This window comes from Balaenoptera borealis (assembly GCF_965194805.1).
Source record: "Balaenoptera borealis genome assembly, chromosome: 8".
NCBI lineage: Eukaryota > Metazoa > Chordata > Mammalia > Artiodactyla > Balaenopteridae > Balaenoptera > Balaenoptera borealis.
In genome coordinates, this window is record NC_138865.1 from 27,381,438 (window position 1) to 27,402,970 (window position 21,533).

The following is a 21,533-nucleotide window of genomic DNA, read 5'->3' on the forward strand; positions in this document are numbered from 1 at the left end:
CATGAAAGATAATCACCTTTATGGTAAACCACCTCAAAAACTAGACTTTAAATAATTTTGGGGAGAGCAGTGCCTTACAGATATGTAAAATGGGGTGGAGGGTCTGGATATCCAGGTCAAGAATGGGTAAATAGGTCTTCTTCTTCATAGTGAGGTTCCCCAACTCTGGCACTGCTGACACTCTAGGCTGGATCATTCTCTGTGGGGAGTGCTATCCTGTCCTTTGCAGAATGTCTGGCAGCTCCCTGGTCTCTACTCACTAGATGCCAGCAGCACTTGCACGCCGGCCCCACAGTGTGACAATCAACAATTTCTCCCCAAAACACCAATGTCCCGGGGGAAGGGGTGGAGCCAAATTGCAGCTGGTTGAGAACTACTGCTTTATAGGAAATTTACTTAATTTCTAAATTCTGACACAAATTTGGAAACCTGAAACAAAATAGTTAGTATTTTTGTTTGGTAAAACTGTAGGGGCAAGACTAAAGTGTGATTAAAATAATAGCACCAGTAGTGATGTAACAGAAAGAGCCCAGGGATACAGAGCTCTCAGTTGGAAAAACATACACAGAAGTCCAGTTCCACTTATAGTCTTGGGCAAATCACAATCTCTTTGAACCTGTCTTCTCATCTATAAAGGGTAGGGATGAGAATACTGATCAAATAAGTTGCTATAAGAACTGAATAATAAAAGTATATGTGAAAATGCTTTGTAAACCATAAAGATTCATGAAACATGCATAACTGTTACACTGGACAATAATTTACTGCAAGAAAAATTAAAGATTAAGAAGTCTTTTAAAAACAGAAGAATACCTAACAATGATAATCATCCTAAAATTAAAATGTTCTAAAGTTTTAATAGTTTTAATAAATAAAATTCATTTTTCTTTCTTTTTTAAAATCCATTTTCTACAATATATCATAAAAATAAAATTGTGACATCATGCCACTTATAAGAACATAAGTAGAAGTGAAATGTTCCCTGAAATTGTAAGAATCCAGTTCTTGAAATTAAATTAAATTCATAAGGTTAGTGCTAAGGTTAGAATCATCTAAACAAATAGATTAGTCTATGATCTGAATGGAGAAGCTTAAAGTAGCTAAATTAACCTTTTCTAAAAAGAAAAGACAGCAAAATTTTTAAAATACTGGAAATGATTCCTGAAATCACTGCAATTAATTTCCTGTATTTAATGTTTGTGTTTTTCATCCCACAGCTGTTAAGCATTTTTGGTTATATGTTTGCAAAAGACAAATCACTAATAAAAATCATAAGCAACCAAAACTGCATTAAAGCTTCTGCCACAATCCCATTTTATGGTAAATACAAAATATTACCCAGTTGAAATCCATTAAAGTTTGGAAACAAATGAATTACTACAACTTACTGGGTTTATTAAGGACTTCAAGGTAGAAAAAAAAAATCTCATTGACCATCTATCCTTATTTCCTCCCAAATACTACAATAAAAATGATCACTGAATTCATGAAACAAATATAATACTTCTAGAAAATCACTTGAAGTCACTAAAACTAAAGCTTTTTTCCTAAATCAATTTTGTTCCTCCTTAAACTACTGCATTATTTTTCTTTTGTTTTTAATTCCATCTTTTGGGAAAAGAATTGTCTTACCTTGGCCTTAATTACTTCTCTACTCACATGGTCCTTAACCTACTGCAACTGACTTAATTTTCTTGAATTTATTTTCCCCAAATTGTACCATATGAATAATACTTAATAATAATAGGTGGTATGTAAAGAACATTTTCAGACATTCTTCCAAAAGCCTTACTTGTATTTATTCATTTAATCCTCACAATAGCCCTGTGAGGTAAAAAGAAACAAAACTGAGTCATTTGTAGTGAGATGGATGGACCTAGAGTCTGTCATACAGAGTGAAGCAAGTCAGAAAGAAAAACAAATACCGTATGCTAACACATATATATGGAATCTAAAAAAAAAAAAAATGGTTCTAAGGAACCTAGGGGCAGACGAAGAGAATGGACTTGAGGACACGGGGAGGGGGAAAGGAAAGCTGGGACGAAGTGAGAGAGTGGCATGGACATATATACACTACCAAATGTAAAATAGGTAGCTAGTGGGAAGCAGCTGCATAGCACAGGGAGATCAGCTCAGTGCTTTGTGACCACCTAGAGGGGTGGGATAGGGAGGATGGGAGGGAGACGCAAGAGGGAGGAGATATGGGGATATATGTATATGTATAGCTGATTCACTTTGTTATAAAGCAGAAACTAACACACCATTGTAAAGCAATTATACTCCAATAGAGATGTCAAAAAAAAAATAAAATTAAGATATACAGTGTAAAAAAAAAAAAATAGCCCTATGAGGGAGCTACATTTACTTATTCCTATTTTTTGGGGGTGTGAAAATTGGAAAACAAAGATTGGATACCTTGTGGCAGACCTAGGATTTGATCCCAGCAGTCTGGTTCCAGGTTTTAACCACGATGACACACTAATTTTTTAGTCAGTGATCAACCTTATAAAAAGGTAGACAGTGCTTCCTCCTGGACATTCTTTGCTTACTTGGCTTCCACCTATCATGCCTTTCAGGTTGCTCTTTTTTTTTTTTTTTAATAGTTAAGATGTACCATTGTACTTTATTTATTTATTTTTAAAATTTACTTATTTAATTTATTGATCTTTGGCTGCATTGGGTCTTCGTTGTTGTGTGTGGGTTTTCTCTAGTTGCGGAGAGCGGGGGCTACTCTTCGTTGCAGTGCGCGGACTTCTCATTGTGGTGGCTTCTCTTGTTGCGGAACACGGGCTCTGGGCGCGCGGGCTTCAGTAGTTGTAGCACGCGGGCTCAGTAGTTGTGGCGCACGGGCTTAGTTGCTTCGTGGCATATGGGATCTTCCCGGACCAGGGATCGAACCCGTGTCCCCTGCACTGGCAGGCGGAATCTTAATCACTGTGCCACCAGGGTTGCTCTTTAATGGCTAGTGTTCCCCAATATTGTTTTGGCCTCTTCACTTTGCCCCTGGTAATCTCATCCATTTCTAAACATTAGCCATAATGTCTCATGTGAAGGCCTCTGAAATCCACGTCTCAAAAGTGGATCTTAGGTATCACCTCACACCAGTCAGAATGGCCATCATCAAAAAATCTACAAACAATAAATGCTGGAGAGGGTTTGGAGAAAAGGCAACCCTCTTGCACTGTTGGTGGGAATGTAAATTGATACAGCCACTATGGAGAACAGTATGGAGGTTCCTTAAAAAACTGAAAATAGAACTACCATATGACCCAGCAATCCCACTATTGGGCATATACCCTGAGAAAACCATAATTCGAAAAGAGTCATGTACCACGATGTTCATTGCAGCTCTATTTACAATAGCCAAGACATGGAAGCAACCTAAGTGTCCATCAACAGATGAATGGATAAAGAAGATGTGGCACATATATACAATGGAATATTACTCAGCCATAAAAAGAAATGAAATTGAGTTATTTGTAGTGAGGTGGATGGACCTAGAGTCTGTCATACAGAGTGAAGTAAGTCAGAAAGAGAAAAACAAATACGCCATAAAAAGAAATGAAATTGAGTTATTTGTAGTGAGGTGGATGGACCTAGAGTCTGTCATACAGAGTGAAGTAAGTCAGAAAGAGAAAAACAAATACGGTATGCTAACACGTATATATGGAATCAAAGAAAAAAAAAAAAAGGTCATGAAGAACCTAGGGGTAAGACGGGAATAAAGACACAGACCTACTAGAGAATGGACTTGAGGATATGGGGAGGGGGAAGGGTAAGCTGTGACAAAGTGAGAGAGTGGCATGGACATATATACACTCCCAAATGTAAAATAGATAGCTAGTGGGAAGCAGCTGCATAGCACAGGGAGATCAGCTCGGTGCTTTGTGACCACCTAGAGGGGTGGGATAGGGAGGGCGGGAGGGAGGGAGATGCAGGGGGAAGAGATATGGTGATATATGTATATGTATAGCTGATTCACTTTGATATAAAGCAGAAACTAACACACTATTATTGTAAAGCAATTATACTACAATAAAGATGTTAAAAAAAAAGAAAAAAAAAGCGGACCTTGCTGGGGAGTAACAAACTCTCAAAAGCAAACCCAGGGCTTCCCTGGTGGCGCAGTGGTTAAGAATCCGCCTGCCAACGCAGGGAACAGAGGTTCGAGCCCTGGTCCGGGAAGATCCCACAGGCTGCAGAGCAGCTAAGCCCGTGCACCACAACTACAAAGCCTGTGCTCTGGAGCCGGCGAGCCACAACTACTGAAGCCCACGCGCCTAGAGCCCGTGCTCCACAACAAGAGAAGCCACAATAATGAGAAGCCCACGCACCACAACTAGAGAAAAGCCCGTGCACAGCAACTAAGACCCAATGCAGCCAAAAATATATAATTAATTAATTTTTTAAAAAAGTGCTTAACCCATCTTTCAAGACTTCCATGATCTACATTTAAGTAATGCTTTTTGAGCTTTTTAGTTCATGTTTACATCTTTTTATACTCCAGCTGAAGATTACTTGCTATTTCTCAAATATGGTCTGTATTTTCCGGCTTCTGTGTCTTTATTAATGCTGTCCTTTGCATCTATCAGTCTTATCCAACCTCAAATGTCTGTGTCAAAGGTCACCCATCTCAGTTCATCTTCCTGATTCTCCCATAAACAGATGTGGCTTCTCACACCCCACCCTCCAAATCTTCCCAGTATTTTGATGTGTTTCTCTTTTGTACTTATCACAATCTAACTTATTATAGCTATTTATACATGGGTTGTTTTCTTCACATTCTCTAGAGGATTGTAGATATCTTGAGTGTAAGCACTTGATTGCAAAGTCATCTTTGCATCCCCTTTTTCTCCCCCCCCACCAAAGCCTACCACACTTCATTGGCTCAAAACATTCTTCTGGATTAAATCAGCAAAGGGTGCTTATCGAAGGGAAAGAAAAAGCCTTTATCCTCATTCTAACAAGGCAATGTGTTTTTATCCTACATATCTTTCTTTCATCCTAGAAGCTCCTCCTCCCGCTCCAGTTCTCCCACAGACCTATACTCACCTGATGCAGATGTGCTGTGTGTTCCACATTACTCTGAAGTAGGGGCAGATGGCATTTTTTCCCATTGCACATTTTTTCTCAATACAGTTTCTATCACAGGCTCTGGGGAGCTCTAAAACAGATCCCCCCACCCCATCAGCTCTGACCAGTGCTGTAACAAGGTACATATTCCCAGCAGTGACATCTCTCCCTTGGTAAAATAACAGCATGAAAATAAAGATAACTGCTTTAAAATGAGCCCTTCCATAGTCAAGGGAAAGAGCTTACAGAGGGCCCTTTAAAATGAGACCTTCTAAAGAAAGGGGAAGGGCTTACTGAGGGACTTTTAAAACGAGCCCTTCCATAGAGAGAGGAAGAGGTTACAAAGGCTGGAAGGGGCAGAAACACAAGGACAAATTAGGCCAAGGGGCAAAAGCATGTGCCATGTTCAGCTCTACATGGAGGGTGCAATGAGTCATATGAATTCCTAATATTAAAACTTGCAGTTTGAGTGCTGGAGATTTCCTTTTTTTTTTTTTAATTTTTAGTTTTTAACACTTTCATTGGAGTATAATTGCTTTACAATGTTGTGTTAGTTGCTGCTGTATAACAAAGTGAATCAGCTATATTTATACATATATACCCATATCCCCTTCCTCTTGCATCTCCCTCCCACCCTCCCTATCCCACCCCTCTAGGTGGTCACAAAGCACCGAGCTGATCTCCCTGTGCTATGTGGCTGCTTCCCACTAGCTATCTTGGCATGGACATATATACACTACCAAATGTAAAAAAGAGATTTCCTTTTTATTAAGGAAAATTTTCAATAGAAGCAAAAGTAGACAAAACACTACAATGAACTTTCATCTACTTCTCACTCAGTTTTTAAAATTACCAACTTAAGCCAATCTTATTCATTTAAACTCCCATCACTATTATTATTTTTAATAACAGCTTTATTGTGGATATAACTCACATACTGTACAATTTACCATTTAAAGTATATCGTTCAAAGGTTTTTAATATATTCAAGCTTAGCAGCCATCACCACAACCAATTTCAGAACATTTTTATCACTCCAAAAAGAAACCCTGTCCTGATTAATGTCATTTACTCCCAGCCTTAGGTAACCGCAAATCTACTGTTTCTATCAATTTGCCTATTCTGGACATTTCATATAAATGGAATCATATAATATGTGGTCTTTTGTGACTGGTTTCTTCCACTTATAATGTTTTCAAGGTTCATTCATGTTGTAGCATGTGTCAGTACTTCACTCCTTTTTATTGCCAAGTAATATTCCATTGTATAGATGGACCACACTTATTCATCCATTCACCAGCTGATCAACATATAAGTTGTTTCTACTTTCTGGCTGTTATAAATATGTGCATTCAAGTTTTTGTGTGAACGTATGTCTTCACTTTTCCTGGGTATACACTTAGGAGTAAAACAGATGGGTCAAACGGCAACTTTATGTTTAACTTTTTGAGGAACTGTAGATTGTTTTCTGAAGTGGCTGTGCCATTTTTAATTTTCATCAGCAATATATGTAGATTCCAATATCTCCACATCCTCACCAACATTTGTAATTGTCCATATTTTTTATTTCAGCTATCCTAGAGAATGTGAAGTGGTACTTCATTGTGGCTCTGATTTGCATTTTCCTGATGACTAGTGATGTTGAGCATCTTTTCATGGGTTTATGGTACATTTGTTATCTTTGGAGAAACATTTATTCAGATCCTTCACTCATTTTAATATTATTATTATTATTATTGAGTTGTACGAGTTCTTTATTTATTCTAGACACAAGTTCTTAATCAGATATATGATTTGCAAAATTTTCCTCCCATGTGTGGGTTGGTTTTTTTTTTTCCACTTTCTTGATAGTATCTTTTGGCACAGAAAACAATTTAAATTTTAATGACATCCAATTTACCTATTTTTTCTTCTGATTCTTGCGCTTTTAGTGCCACATCTAAGAAACTGATGCCTAACCGAAGGTCGTAATGACTAACATTATATTTTCTTCTAAAATTTAACCATATTAGCTATAACACTTAGGTCTTTGTTCCATTTTCAGTAAATTTTTGCATGTGTTCCAGTTGTCTTAGCACCATTCGTTCAAAGCAGATCAAGATAAAAAAGATTTCTATCACTCCAGAAGGTTCTTCCGTGCCCCTTCCCAGTTCATACTCCCACTTCACCCAGCAAACATCCATTCATTCACTCACTCCACCAAGCAGACATCCCAGAACCTTGCCACCCTCTCCTAAAAATTTCAGTATGTGTCAGTACTTCACTCCTGTATAACCCTCTCCTAAAAATTTCATTAATAACTGTTAACTTGAGTAAACATAAGTAATAGGAATTCTGCTTCCTGGATCCACATGGCCCACCCTCTCCTTTAACAAAAAAGAAAACATTCCCATTAATTTGGCATTCCCATTAATTTGGCAAGGGAAACGCATCTTATAACCCTTTCCTGAGTCTGAAAACGCTATTGCTTTGTACTCAGTCCCAGTCAGTGAAAAAAAAAAAATTTAATGGATTATACAGACAACTACTTTTTAATTGTGTATATTATCTTGGAACTTTACTCTGTGAGGGTGGGAAGTACTGGCTGCTCCATGAGCCTTTGAATGCTTCCTTGCTCTCTCTTTGCCGTCTGCGGCTGGTAGTATGCTGGTCTTTTTAAATTCTTCTCTCTATACCTCCTTATTTGATGAAGTTTCTATGATGTCTTCTAGTTTTGTTATCATGTGGCTTATTGATTTGAATTGTACTTTTATCTCATGTGGTTTACTTAGGAGTTAACCAGGAGAAACACAAAGCAACAGTCCAATTGTCTGAAGAGTAAAGATTTGCAAAATATCTTCTTGAAATAAGAGCTATCCTCTCAAAAACAATTAGAAAGAAGGTACAATATCATTTGCATATGATTCGTATGTACCTGAAAAACCCAAGAGAATCAACTGAAAAATGATGAGTGTCACACATATTAACAAAAAATGGGTATCCATAAACATATAAAAACCCCCTAAAAATAAATAAGAAAAAGATAACACAACAGAAAAATGAGCAAAAAACATTAACAGGCATACCTCAGAAGAGAAAATCCAAATGGCTTAAAAACATTTGAAAAAATGTTCAGCCTCTTTAGTAATCAGGGAAATGGAAATTAAAATCACGAGTAATACCATCATATACCTAAAAATTGGGGGGAAAGTTAGATAATGTCAAGTATTAATGAGATCTAAAACAACTGTAGCCTTTCATTCCCACCACCTCCATTTGCTTACCTGTAACCTCCCTCCAGCGGTGAGACACCTGGCTCCCCCATTCACCACACACTTACATAACCATTCCTTTCCAGCATACATCACAGTAGTGTCAGAACTATTGACTTAAACCCCTGTGCTCATTCATTTTTACCCCTCTGCCTTGCTTTGTTCTTCTCCATTGCACTCCACACCACTTGATATGTTTATTTTCTCTCTTCCTCTTCAGTGATAACAGGGACTTTTACTGCTGGGTTCTCAGCACCTAAAACTGCCTTGAACAAAGTAGGTGCTCAACAAATATTAGCTGGATGAATAAATGAATTAAAAATCTTTATTATGGTTTATTACCATAATTACCAGTCTCAGTCAGACCTTTCCTAGCCAGCACTAGTTATTTGGCTCTGAGATAGTTTATCTACTTCAGTCAAATTATAATCATAGAATATAATTTAGACTTTCATCAATTCAACTGACTTCTCTCCCTAATTGCTACAATTATAACCACCAACTGAGGGAATTCCCTGGTGGTCCAGTGGTTAGGGCTCTGTGCTTTCACTGCCGAGGGTGAGGGTTCAATCCCTGGTCGGGGAACTAAGATCCAACAAGCCGTGCAGCACGGCCAAAAATAAATAAATAAAATTTTTAAAAAATTTTAAATAAAATAAAATAACCACCAACTGAAACAGTGAACTATCACAATCACTTGCATCTTCTAGTTTTCCTCTAAGGCCTGACTCAAACCAACCTTCCCACCCCCTGCCAAACCTAAACCTCCTGGACACCATCAACCTTATTTAAATTTCCTAGACACTTTCAATTTTGAGTGTTGTAGCTATCTATTGATAAATATTTTCACATTTGTTAGGAACATGAACAACATAATCACTATCATAAGTTCAAATCACAGAGTTAAAAGAATAATTTAATAAAAATTAAGCTGTTAATTTTACATTAACCTTCCAAAAGAACTGTGAGGGCATGTAGAATGATTTTTGGAAAAAGTACAGATTTGCTCTCTTTTCCTTAGTGTGGAAGTCTGAGTTTTAAGAACAAACACTAAAAGGAAACATATGGAAAAGATCAGTAACAAGATGAAATCTTGGCCCAAATATGGTCTGCCACGTTTTACATACCAGTGTCTCAAATAATAGATGAGATTTTTACAGTATTGCCAAAACATCTCTTGAAACACTGTACACTTTTTTAAAATCTGAAGTATAATGAAATAAATCTTGTGCGTTCTTTATAAAAACCTAATGGAAAATACTATTTTGAGGAAACAAAAACAAATTCCAGGAATCACTTTACCTTATTAGTTTGTACAAGCTTGAAAGAATCTCCCAAAGAATGAACTCAAAGTTCACTGCCAAGAGATACAAGTTAACTCTCTGTTTAAAATATGAAAATATTGGTATAAAAATATAGCATTTAAGTAGTTAACTGCCACTCTTCAAGAGAGAGACAACTCAGTGAAATTTGTAAATTTTCTACATCTGCAAAATAAAGGCAATAATAGCTGGTCAACAGAAGTTCCTAATTCCATCTTATTCAATACTATAAAATTACTTTTTGGACTAGTGAAGACAGACAAATCAGAGATTTGTCTTCTGAGTGAATTCCATAACTAAGAGATTAATTTTATTTCAAAGGTTATTAGAACGCATGCTAGTGGATGTATTTGGGAGGAAGGTGAGAAACGGGATAGCTGATAGAAAAGAAGGTATACTTCTTTGTATGGAAAAGTAATATATTTAATCTGTGTCACCAATGACCATCTATTTCATTTTTAAAATAAACTAGATGTGAAATGCTGTATGTTTCTAATCCCGGTTCCTTGTCTTAATAAAGGGAAGCACTGGTGTGAACACACAGTATCAGACAACCGAGGTCTCAAGATGACTCTGAGTTCCACCTTAAAATGCCAAGACACTGAGCTCCATGTTACAGTGGACCTTACTTTGAAGAATTCTTTGGCATGAAAATGAAAATAAAAACAGTAATCAGTACATGCTGTTTCATTTAGTTCTGTTTGCCTTTCATACTAGAGGAAATTCTTGCCATACCTCAAACCAAAATTAAGGGGAAAAGAAAGAAGTAAGCCACATAAATCTGACCAAGAACACAAGCATTTTAATTTGAGTCCACAAAGTTTTGGATAATGAAAAGAAATACATAATTTTAATTCAACCCAAGTATTTTCCAAGTAGATTATATTTGCTTAAATTGCTATAGCAATCCAAGGGACAGCCCTGCCTGGACACACAGTTACTGTGGATTTTTAAGAGATTCAGTTTAAGAATTTAGGAATTTCTGATTCATTTACAGGATTTGCAAATTCATCAGCCCCTGAAAGCTAAAGCAAACTCAACAGGTATGATGATAAAATGATTTTCAATTTTTAAAGAAAATATTCCTACTGTTAAAAATATATTTGATTTAACATTAAAATAGATTGTAGCCATCATAAATGCACATTTTTATAAGCAATATCTGGTAAAAGCTACATTAAAATTTGATTAGCAAAAATATTCAGGGAAATAATATAGGGAATTTAATTTTCTAACTTAAAATTTACCCAATAAATGATCTTTGTTTAGATTTTTTTTTACTTTGAATGAAAGATTCTCACGTTAATGGAATAATTTTCTGTTTCTCTCTCCCTCTCCCTCTCCCTCTCTCTCTCTCTCAACTTTAAGTGACAAAAAACCGGCGAACGCCTTTGAGCCATACATCTGAGCAATGCTAGAGATTCTGGTTTTAGAGAAATGGGTATTTGTACAAATTTCACTAGAAATTTTCTCAAAATTTCTTTATTAACCAAATCCCTGATATTACGATGTTGTTTGCCTCTTCCTCAAAGAGAAAACACAAGTACTCTATCTAGCACTGAAGGTTCTAGTTTCTTGGGTTTCAGTTAATTAAGATCCAAATTTATTATGGCTAAAAATAATTTTGAGACTTTCATATTTTTAATAGCAAAAGAGTTTTACTTCCTTAGGCCTTGTGTGTGATAGTGATATACACAACTTTAATTTTACAGAGTTAAATTTAAAACTGCTTTGGAAAAAATTCTGAATCATATCCTAATACTTGGTTTCTTATATTTTAGTTTCTGTGGCATACCAATAAAACAATTAAGTTTTTAAAATAATAAAATGCTATGAAGCTTTCCAATTACTTTAAACTTTCCAGGACAAAGTTCCATCTCATTTTGATTAGTAATTTAAATTAGAACTTTCTTGATGAAAGCACGAGTGCTTTTTTCCAGGTAAGAGAAATGTTATGACATAGAAACTTTTTTAGCTATAATATGAAAAATTTATATTAATGAGTAATTTAAAAAACCTGGTAACATATTTCACTTTGCTTTAAACTTTCTTTTTCACATTTGTGATTTTTCTACTAAACAAAGTAAGGAATACAGGTAGGAAAGTGAATACAGTATATTGTGACAGAGAAATATTCAACAGAAAAGAGAACAGCCATGTTCTCTGTGAAAATGTTCATTTAGAGAAATCACTGTGGTGAAATAAATGCCTAGAAATAATCAACATTAGTAGCAATAAACATCACTAACAAGATGTAATCTATAACAAAAAATCAATCATGCATTCAACAAATCTGTGAGCACTTACAAACTGTGCATTGTACTAGAGTCTGTCAAAAATTAGAGGGTGAGAAATGAGATGATTGACAGTGGGTTATAATGTTTTGCTATGAGTTATCCTATAGGAGACAAGGCATAAATTGCCGAACATAAAAGGCAGAAGTAATAAAAATATGCCTTGCAAATGGCTGGTAAAAGATTAGCTGAATGAAAAATTTGGATAAAAAGAAATAAGAGAGCACTATAACAGGGAAAATGATCAGGGGTGAAGTTGAGGAGTAAGAAAAATAGAAAATAATGGGTATATCAATGGAGATGGAATGGATTTCAGACCAGAAAACAGCACTTATTGAAAAGGGAGTGGGACAAGGTTGAGCTACAGGGCCGAGGCCCTCAGTGGATGAGGACAATGATGACGAGCTCAGATTTAGAAGAGAAACTGTCTTCAGGGAAAGACCTTTCTTCTTAGGTGGCCAAGAAGACCAAAAGCAGATAATACTAAGAATCCCTTTATTTTCAGAGAGGCCCTCGTCATGAGGTCTTGATTCCTAGGCAAAGGTAAGTGCTGAACCAAAAGTATCATCCAGGTCTCCTTTTTCCCCAACAATTTCTTGTAGTTGTTGAACAGTCATGACTTTAATTCTCAAATGTAAGGTTACTAACTGATGATTAATGATGTTCTAACACAAGGATAAAATTCAGAGTTCTGATGAGCAGTACTCTTTTCAAAGTTCAACTGTGTATCAGTCAGCTTCTGAGACCCCCTACATGGCCTGACCCCGCACAGCTGCATGTCTCTGCCTCTTTGCTTCTACTTTCATCTCAACTCCATGGTGCAGTACTTTAAATGAAGTATGACAAGCACTTTAAAAAAAAGTTGATATGTTATAGTATAATGAGTATAATAATATACTTTTAATACATAAAATATTATCAACTAGAGAGTAATATGTATAGGGTGTTCTATACCCATTCCTGGGAATCTCCCAAAGTCTTGGCCAAATGATGTCTGCAAAGGTTTCCCTGTCTCCCCGAAGCAGGGTTAAGCCACTGGTTCCCACAGCACTGGTATCTCTGCTGCAAACCATATTTCCCTCTGCCTGAGAATATGGTTCACTGTGCTGTGCCTCTCTTGTCCACTAAATTGTATGCACTAAATTGTATGCTCATGTCTTCATATTTTCTTCATTTCCGTGTTTCCCACCAAGCACAATGCCTCACCCCTAAAATTCAAGACAATCATCAAGTAACCCAATCAAACTAACTAAATCACTAGTAATATTTGCAAGGCTCTTTTCTAACCATGTCCCCACACAACATCTAGTACAGGGTCACTAATTACAGCAGGTGAAAAAGCACTCCTAATCATACCCACTGGGAGCTTCCCAGTGCCCTGTCTGGGTCAGCCAGCACTGAACACTGCCCTTTGGGATGAGACCACACTCTTTCACTTCTCCTCCCAGGACTCTATCTTACTTCATGCATGAACACTGCAGTGTGAAGATTATGGCTCAGCTATATTAATGAATTAAACTAGGTGTTCATTCCCAGAGCGCAAATTCCTGAGGTCACAATTTAGGCCTCTAGGTTCTGGTTGAGATTGGCTGTAACAGTCTTATTTTGCTCCTTCAACAGTTAACCACCGCATTCCAAACATCTCACCCTTTGTTGCTTACATGTTTTTGCTCATCTCTTCTATCTGCAAATCTTCCCTATTTCCCTCTGTGAGAACCCTCATATTCCTTCAAAGTCTAATTCAAATGCCATGTCCTCCATGAATCACATGGATAAAAAGGAACAATGGATGGAGTCTATTTAGATTTGCGAAAGGAAACTTTATGAATTTCAAAATCAAAATTGTTTAAAAGATGAAACCATTACCATTTTGGCATTTTACGTAGGAAGGGATAAGATTAAATAGAAGTCAATATATTAGAGTAAATGATTGTCTATTCTATTTTCTTGGTGAAAAAAGAGGCAAGGTCATCATCTGATTCTCCACTAAGACCTAAACTCCTGGGAGACAGGACAGTGTGTTTTTAATATCTGTGCATCTAGAAATTAACTCCAAAATATTAGTGGAAAAAAAGAAGCTAGGAAGGTAATAGGAAAAATGTATAGAATAACCAATTAGAAACTAATTTTGTAGAATGTAAATATTGTGTGTGTTTGTGATTTAAAGTAGTTATTCAAGTAAAGTCAGAGACAAAATAATTGGATTCTGCAAACTATTTCACAGGGAAAATTTGAAGTCACAGTCTTGGACAGAAAACACTAACAGGAAACATGATAGTTATTTTTAATATCTCAAGCTTTCACATAAAATGGAGTGTTCTATGTTCTTCCAAAGAGCAGAAAAGAACATCAGCAAACAAAAGGTGCAGCGGGAAAATTTTGGTTAATATCAAGAATCTCCTAAGTAACTAAAACATAGAGTCTCTCTTCTCATAGGCAGTAAACATCACTGAAGGGGCCAAATAGTCAGTGAGAACATCCAGCATTTATACGGAAAGAGCACTTGGCTTTGGGGTGGAGAGATGTCATGCTATCATTGTAAATCTATAGTCTAGTAAGCAAGACAAATCGAGATTCTCCTAAAAGATGGTTACTTAGTCTGGTTCAATGCAGTATGTGACTTTTTAAAAAATACCACCTTATACACTAATTTTGGTCTGAGCAGCACCCATTAATTCTGGACATTCTTTTATATATTTCAATACAGATATAGATATTATGCATTTTATATAACTGTCAATTTATATACAAATTATTCTAAGTTTACTCACTTTTCCCACAATATATTTCCTTTTTGCCTTGTAATAGGACAAAAAAAGGAACATGGGCTTTTCAAGTCCAGTATGTGTCCTTTTCTTCTTTCTTGGAGTCAAAGTATATTGCCAGTATGAAAGTTATCAATGGGATGAAGATTATGACCAAGAACCAGATGATGTCTACCAACCAGAATTCCAATTTCATCAAAATGAAGATTATGGAGTTCCATTTCATCAGCATACTTTAGGTTGTGCCAGTGAATGCTTCTGTCCACCTAACTTTCCATCATCAATGTACTGTGATAATCGCAAACTCAAGGCTATCCCAAATATTCCAGCATATATTCAGCAAGTTTATCTTCAGTTTAATGAAATTGAGGCTGTGACTGCAGATTCATTCATCAATGCCACTCATCTTAAAGAAATCAACCTCAGCCACAACAAAATTAAATCTCAAAAGATTGATCATGGTGTGTTTGCTAAATTGTCAAATCTACTACAACTTCACCTACAGCATAACAATTTAGAAGACTTTCCATTTCCTCTTCCTAAGTCTTTGGAAAGGATTCTTCTTGGTTACAATCAGATCTCCAGACTGCAGACAAATGCTGTGAATGGGCTAGTAAACTTGACCATGCTTGATCTTTGTTATAATCAAATTGATGATTCTACATTACAAGAAAAAATCCTTGCGAAAATGGAAAAACTAATGCAGCTTAACCTATGTAATAACAGATTAGAATCAATGCCTCCTGGTTTGCCTTCTTCACTTATGTATCTGTCTTTAGAAAATAATTCAATATCTGCTATACCAGAAAATTACTTCAATGAACTCCCAAAACTTCATGCTCTAAGAATGTCACACAATAAACTACAGGACATCCCATATTATATTTTTAATCTTTCCAACCTTATAGAGCTCAATGTTGGACACAACAAACTGAAGCAAGCATTCTATATTCCAAGAAATTTAGAACACCTATACCTAGAAAATAATGAAATTGAAAGTATGTAAAATTTCATTTTTTGTGTGTATTGGTTTTATTTTTATTATTTATTTATTTTTAATTATTTACTTATTTATTTTTAATTTTTATTTTATATTGGAGCATAGTTGATTAACAACGTTGTTAGTTTCAGATGAACAGCAAAGTGATTCAGTTATACATATACATGTATTTATTCTTTTTCAAATTCTTTTCCCATTTAGGTTATTATAGAATATTGAGCAGCGTTCCCCGTGCTATAGAGTATGTCCTTGTTGTACATGTCAATCCCAAACTCCCAATCTATTCCTCTCCCCCACTCTTCCCCCCTGGTAACAATAAGTTTGTTCTCTCAGTCTGTGAGTCTGTTTCTGTTTTGTAAATAAGTTCATTTGTATCATTTTTTTCTTAGATTCTTCATATACGTGATATCATATGATATTTTTCTTTCTCTGACTTACTTCACTTAGTGTGATCATCTCCAGGTCCATCCATGTTGCTGCAAATGGCATTATTTCATTCTTTTTCAATGGCTGAGTAATATTCCATTGTATATATGTATCATATCTTGTTTATCCATTCATCTGTCGATGGATATTTAGGTTGCTTCCATGTCTTGGCTATTGGAAACAGTGCTGCAATGACATTTGGGGTGCCTCTATCCTTTCGAACCATGGATTTCTCCGGATATATGCCCAGGAGTGGGATTGCTGGATCATATGGTAGCTGTATTTTTAGTTTCTTAAGGAACCTCCATACTGTTCTCCATAGTGGCTGTACCAATTTATATTCCCACCAACGATGTAGGAGGGTTCCCTTTTCTCCACACCCTCTCCAGCATTTATTGTTTATAGATTGTTTGATGATGGCCATTCTGACTGGTGTGAGGTGATATCTCATTGTAGTTTTGATTTGCATTTCTCTAATAATTAGCGATGTTGAGCATCTTTTCATGTGCCTCTTGGCCATCTGTATGTCGTCTTTAGAGAAATGTCTCTTTAGGTCTCCTGACCATTTTTTAATTGGGTTGTTTGGTTTTTTGTTATGGAGTTGTATGAGCTCTTTATAAATTTGGGAGACTAATCCCTTGTCGGTTGCATCGTTTGCAAATATTTTCTTCCATTTTGTAGGTTATCTTTTCATTTTTTTAATGGTTTCCTTTGCTGTGCAAAAGCTTTTGAGTTTAATGAGGTCCCATTTGTTTATTTATTATTTTATTTCCATTACTCTAGGAGATGGCTTAGAAAAGATATTGCTGTGATTTATGTCAAAGAGTGTTCTGCTTATGTTTTCCTCTAAGAGTTTTATAGTATCTGGTTTTACATTTAGGTCTTTAATCCATTTTGAGTTTAATTTGTGTATGGTGTTAAAGAATGTTCTAATTTCATTTTTTTACATGTAGCTGTCCAGTTTTCCCAGCACCATTTACTGAAGACACTGTCTTTCCTCCATTGTATAGTCTTGCCTCCTCTGTCGTAGATTAATTGACCATAGGTGTGTGGGTTTATTTCTGGGCTTTCTACCCTGTTCCATCGATCTATATGTCTGTTTTTGTGACAGTACCACACCATTTTGATGACTGTAGCTTTGTAGTATAGTCTGAAGTCAGGGAGCCTGATTCCTCCAGCTCCGTTTTTCTTTCTCAAGATTTCTTTGGCTATTCGGGATCTTTTGTGTCTCCACATGAATTTTAAGATTGTTTTGTTCTAGTTCTGTGAAAAATGTCATTTCATAGGAATTGCACCAAATCTGTAGATTGCCTTGGGTAGTATAGTCATTTTGACAATATTGATTCTTCCAATCCAAGAACATGGTACATCTTTCCATCTGTTTGTGTCATCTTCGATTTCTTTCATCAGCATCTTATAGTTTTCGGAGTACAGACAGGTCTTTTGTCTCCTTAGGTAGGTTTATTCCTAGTTATTTTATTCTTTTTGATGTGATGGTTAAGTTGGATTGTTTCTTTAATTTCTCTTTCTGATCTTTCGTTGTTAGTGTACAGAAATGCAACAGATTTCTGTGTATTAATTTTGTATCCTGCAACTTTAATGAATTCATTGATGAATATCATTGTCTTTTAAAGACAGAAAGAAGAGTATTTTGACCTTTTAAAGAACGAATCTTTGAAAACTTATGCTTTACAAATTGCTGAAAATGGTTGCTTTCAAGCTGGCTAGGGAAATGGCAGAAATTGGCCCCAGAGAAAGGTGTACTCCAAGGTTTATAGTCTTTTCTATTAAATGTTATCACCTTGAACATTGAGAATTAGTACTGTAGGGTATACAAAGAAATATGAGATCCTGAGTAGTGGAACTATAGATGATTTTCACTTTTTTCTTTTTGAGATTGTTTCTACTAAGAATTTATTACTTAAATAATTTATTTAATACTTAAATAATTACTTAATAGCCAGTGAAGCCATCGTTTATTTTGATAATACAAAATTCATTTATAGTTTCATTTTTATTTTATTTGATTACTGTAAAAAATAATTAAACCTAATTCCACTTACAAGTATTTTAATTAATAAAACTATACCCCATAAACATTTAAATAAAATCCAATATAGGATTATGGATGTAATACAGCAGGATTAATTTTTAATTTGTATTTTTCAGATATCAATGTCACATTGATGTGTTCATCTGTTGACCCACTACATTACCATCATTTAACATACATTCGTGTAGATCAAAATAAGCTAAAAGAGCCAATAAGCTCATACATTTTCCTCTGCTTCCCTCATATACACACTATTTATTATGGTGAACAAAGAAGCACTAATGGTCAAACCATACAACTGAAGACCCAAGTGTTCAGGAGATTTCAAGATGATGTTGACAGTGAAGATCACGATGATCACCATGAAGCCCCAGAAGAAGAAGGAACAGAAGAAAACGTTGACCCTCACTATTATGGAAGTCAAGAATGGCAAGAAACTATATAAGTATACATTTATAACGTCACAAAATCTTATTATTCAATATAAATTTAACTAAATATGCATAGCTCATAGTAATATACCTGGAATTGTGTACTAGTATGAGATCAGATTGAATTTAGGTTGTTGACAACATTTGCATCATTACACAGGATTAGAACTTACTCAAAATGATACAAATCTTTAGCAATGTAAATTAGAATGATAAGTAGGAATCAAAAACTACACTTTGAATATTAAATTATCATCATGTTGAGAAAAAAAGCAAGTATGACCACTTCTATTAACAGTAATTTTTCTAATAATGATGAAAGACGTAGTGTTAGAAGCTAAGAACTGTAAACCATGTGCTTCAAATCACTATGAGCATAGTGTTTAAATGCCAGAATGTTATATTAATGTAACAGCAGCTACTCATTTAAGGAATAGACTATTTTTCTGACCTAATGTCCAGAAAAGCTTTCACACTTGTATTTGAATATCATCACCATGACAGCCACCGCCCTGGTCCTACCACTTAGAGCACAGAATGATATACTTGATTTTCAAAAGAGGCTACCGTACTAAGGATCCAAGGCACACAGACTTATGAAATCAACTAGTCTTGTTTTTCTCTCAGAGCATGAAAGCAACAAATATTTAAACCCTGTATTTGGACACCTAAAAAACACCAAATCATCTTATCACAATTCGTATTTTAGCAAATTTCAGCAATTGTACAAAACAATCTTGACTGCGTTCCAGTGTTTCTATAGTAAATTCACTAGAGAAAGGTTTTAGTTACATAAAGATTTGCTAATAAATAACTGCTCTGTTCACAAGGTTAAGTTAATGTTAGCACAAGAAAGTATATCAACATAATTAAACACTTCTATTTTCCTAGCACAATATATTAGAAACATATATGTATATCAGTCAATGTTTATTTACACAGTGTTAAAGTTGAATAGAGTTCCTTTGAAATTTGAATGACAGGCTTTGATATCTTCTTTAAATTCTTAAAAATCATATATCATTTTGAAGCATTTTAAGTATGCCTTATAATGAAGTATAAATTCTATGATGAACTTTCTTGATTTACCAGGCTAATATTTCACAGAATTCCTCAGATAAGGAATAAACACAAATCTGGAACTGCCTACACAGGAAACCCCTCAAACAAACAGTAACAATTTAAACAGTATGCAAAAAGACAAATTAAAACTATATTTTAAATGCAGTTTTCTAGTGGTGAGTCTATTTTTCTGGAGATGACAGTTTAAAATGAAGCCTCTAATGCTCTTTATATCTTTGAGTAGGTTATTAGCATGTAGCAGAAACAGAACACCCACATGTCCCCAGGGACAAGCTCAACAACCCAGAATGAACATGAACAACATTCCATTCATTCATTCATTTAATTAACATTCAGCAAGTCTTTTGGTATGCAGGGCTTAGTAATGAGAAGTCAAACAGAATACATATGTGCACCTGTGACGCTATGAGACACAGGTGTGAGGGTAAAGGTAAGAGCAAAACGTTAGTGATGTGGGTAAAGCACATTTTTCCAAAGAGGTAAAAAACTTTAAGGATCATCTCCCCCTTTATTGAAATTTTTAAAAATCGGGTTATAAATTTAAACATTTATTATGAGCTAGTATGTGGAAAATACTGTGAGTGTTTTAGGAGATCAGAAAGAGAAGACTATTTCTTACCCAGAACAATTTAAAATTTAATGAGGAGCCATCAGGAAAATGCAAATCAAAACCACAGCAAGATACTCCTTTACATTCACTGGATGGCTATAATCAAAAAGGCAGACAAATAATAAGTATTAATGAGGAGGTACAGAAAGTGGAATCCGCTGGTGACGAAGTCAAATGGTGCAGCTGCTTTGGAAAGCAGTCTGGCAGTTCTTCAAAAAGTTAGTTACCTATGATCCAACAATTCCACTCCTAGATATATACCTAAGAGAACTGAACACATATGTTCACACAAAAACATGTACACAAATGTTCATAGCAGCATTATTCATTAATAGCCAGAAAGTGGAAACCACTCAAATGTCCTTCAGCTGATGAAAGGATAAACAAAATGTGGTATATCCACACAATGGAAAATTATTCAGCCAAAAGAAGGAATGAAGTACTGATACATGTTACTACATGGATGAACCATGAAGACATTATGCTAGTGAAAAGTCAGTCACAGAAGACCACCTATTGTATGATTCTATTTATATAAAATGTCTAGAAGAGGCAAATCTATAGAGACAGAAAGATTATTGGCTGCCTGGGGTTGGGGGGCAGGAGAATAAAGGGAAACTGGGGAGCGACTGACAATGGATAGAGTCTTTCTTTTGGGGGTGATGAAAATATTCTGAAATTGATTATAGTGATGATTGTACAAGTTTGGAAATACTAAAAACTATTGAATTGTACACTTTAAAAAAGTGAATTGCATGAGATGTGAATTATTTCAATAAAGTTGTTATTTAAAAATTTAACATAGACAATAAGATCTAATAACTCACTCTAACAAAAGGAAGAAAGAAATACAATGTGGCAGTAACTGAAACACGATGTGAACACAGATATACCGACTTTATTTCTGGCCAGGATGTGAAGCAGTTGAAGGCTTCAAAGAGGTGGTACTTTGATGTGTGAGTAGGGACTGATTGGCAAGAGTGGAGAAAACAAGGTCCCAAGGTGAGATTAATATAAAAATGTGGTAATTACTTATTTCAACTCTTGCACAGTTAAAACCCTCCAAATTTTCAGAATTCTGGAGCACCTATTTTTATCTCCTCCTAAATTGACAAATGAAAGAATAGGCTTAGTGAAGAAAAAAACTGCACAGTTTAGCAGTTCGTAACAAGGAATTTGAAATCAGATATACCTTGGTAGAAGCCTGACTTCACACTTGTAACTA

The 21,533-nt window shown here is 35.4% G+C and overlaps 2 protein-coding genes across 7 annotated transcripts in view; one reads left to right on the forward strand and one right to left on the reverse strand.

The window, feature by feature from the left end:
- CENPP (centromere protein P) overlaps positions 1 to 21,533 on the reverse strand; it is a 215,329-nt gene that overhangs the window by 110,761 nt on the left and 83,035 nt on the right. The gene's annotated exons all lie outside the window — the stretch shown is intronic.
- On the forward strand, positions 3,560 to 21,108 carry OMD (osteomodulin). 2 transcript variants are annotated; one of them, XM_082400947.1, is made up of 4 exons: positions 3,560 to 10,689; positions 12,446 to 12,483; positions 14,749 to 15,703; positions 18,301 to 19,842. In XM_082400947.1, the coding sequence occupies exons 3-4, from the start codon at positions 14,764 to 14,766 to the stop codon at positions 18,627 to 18,629; spliced, it is 1,269 nt and encodes a 422-aa protein (XP_082257073.1). In that variant the 5' UTR covers positions 3,560 to 10,689; positions 12,446 to 12,483; positions 14,749 to 14,763; the 3' UTR covers positions 18,630 to 19,842. The 2 variants fall into 2 exon arrangements, with proteins under 2 accessions (XP_082257073.1, XP_082257072.1); XM_082400946.1 differs by lacking the exon at positions 12,446 to 12,483 and having other exon boundaries at positions 3,561 to 10,689; positions 18,301 to 21,108.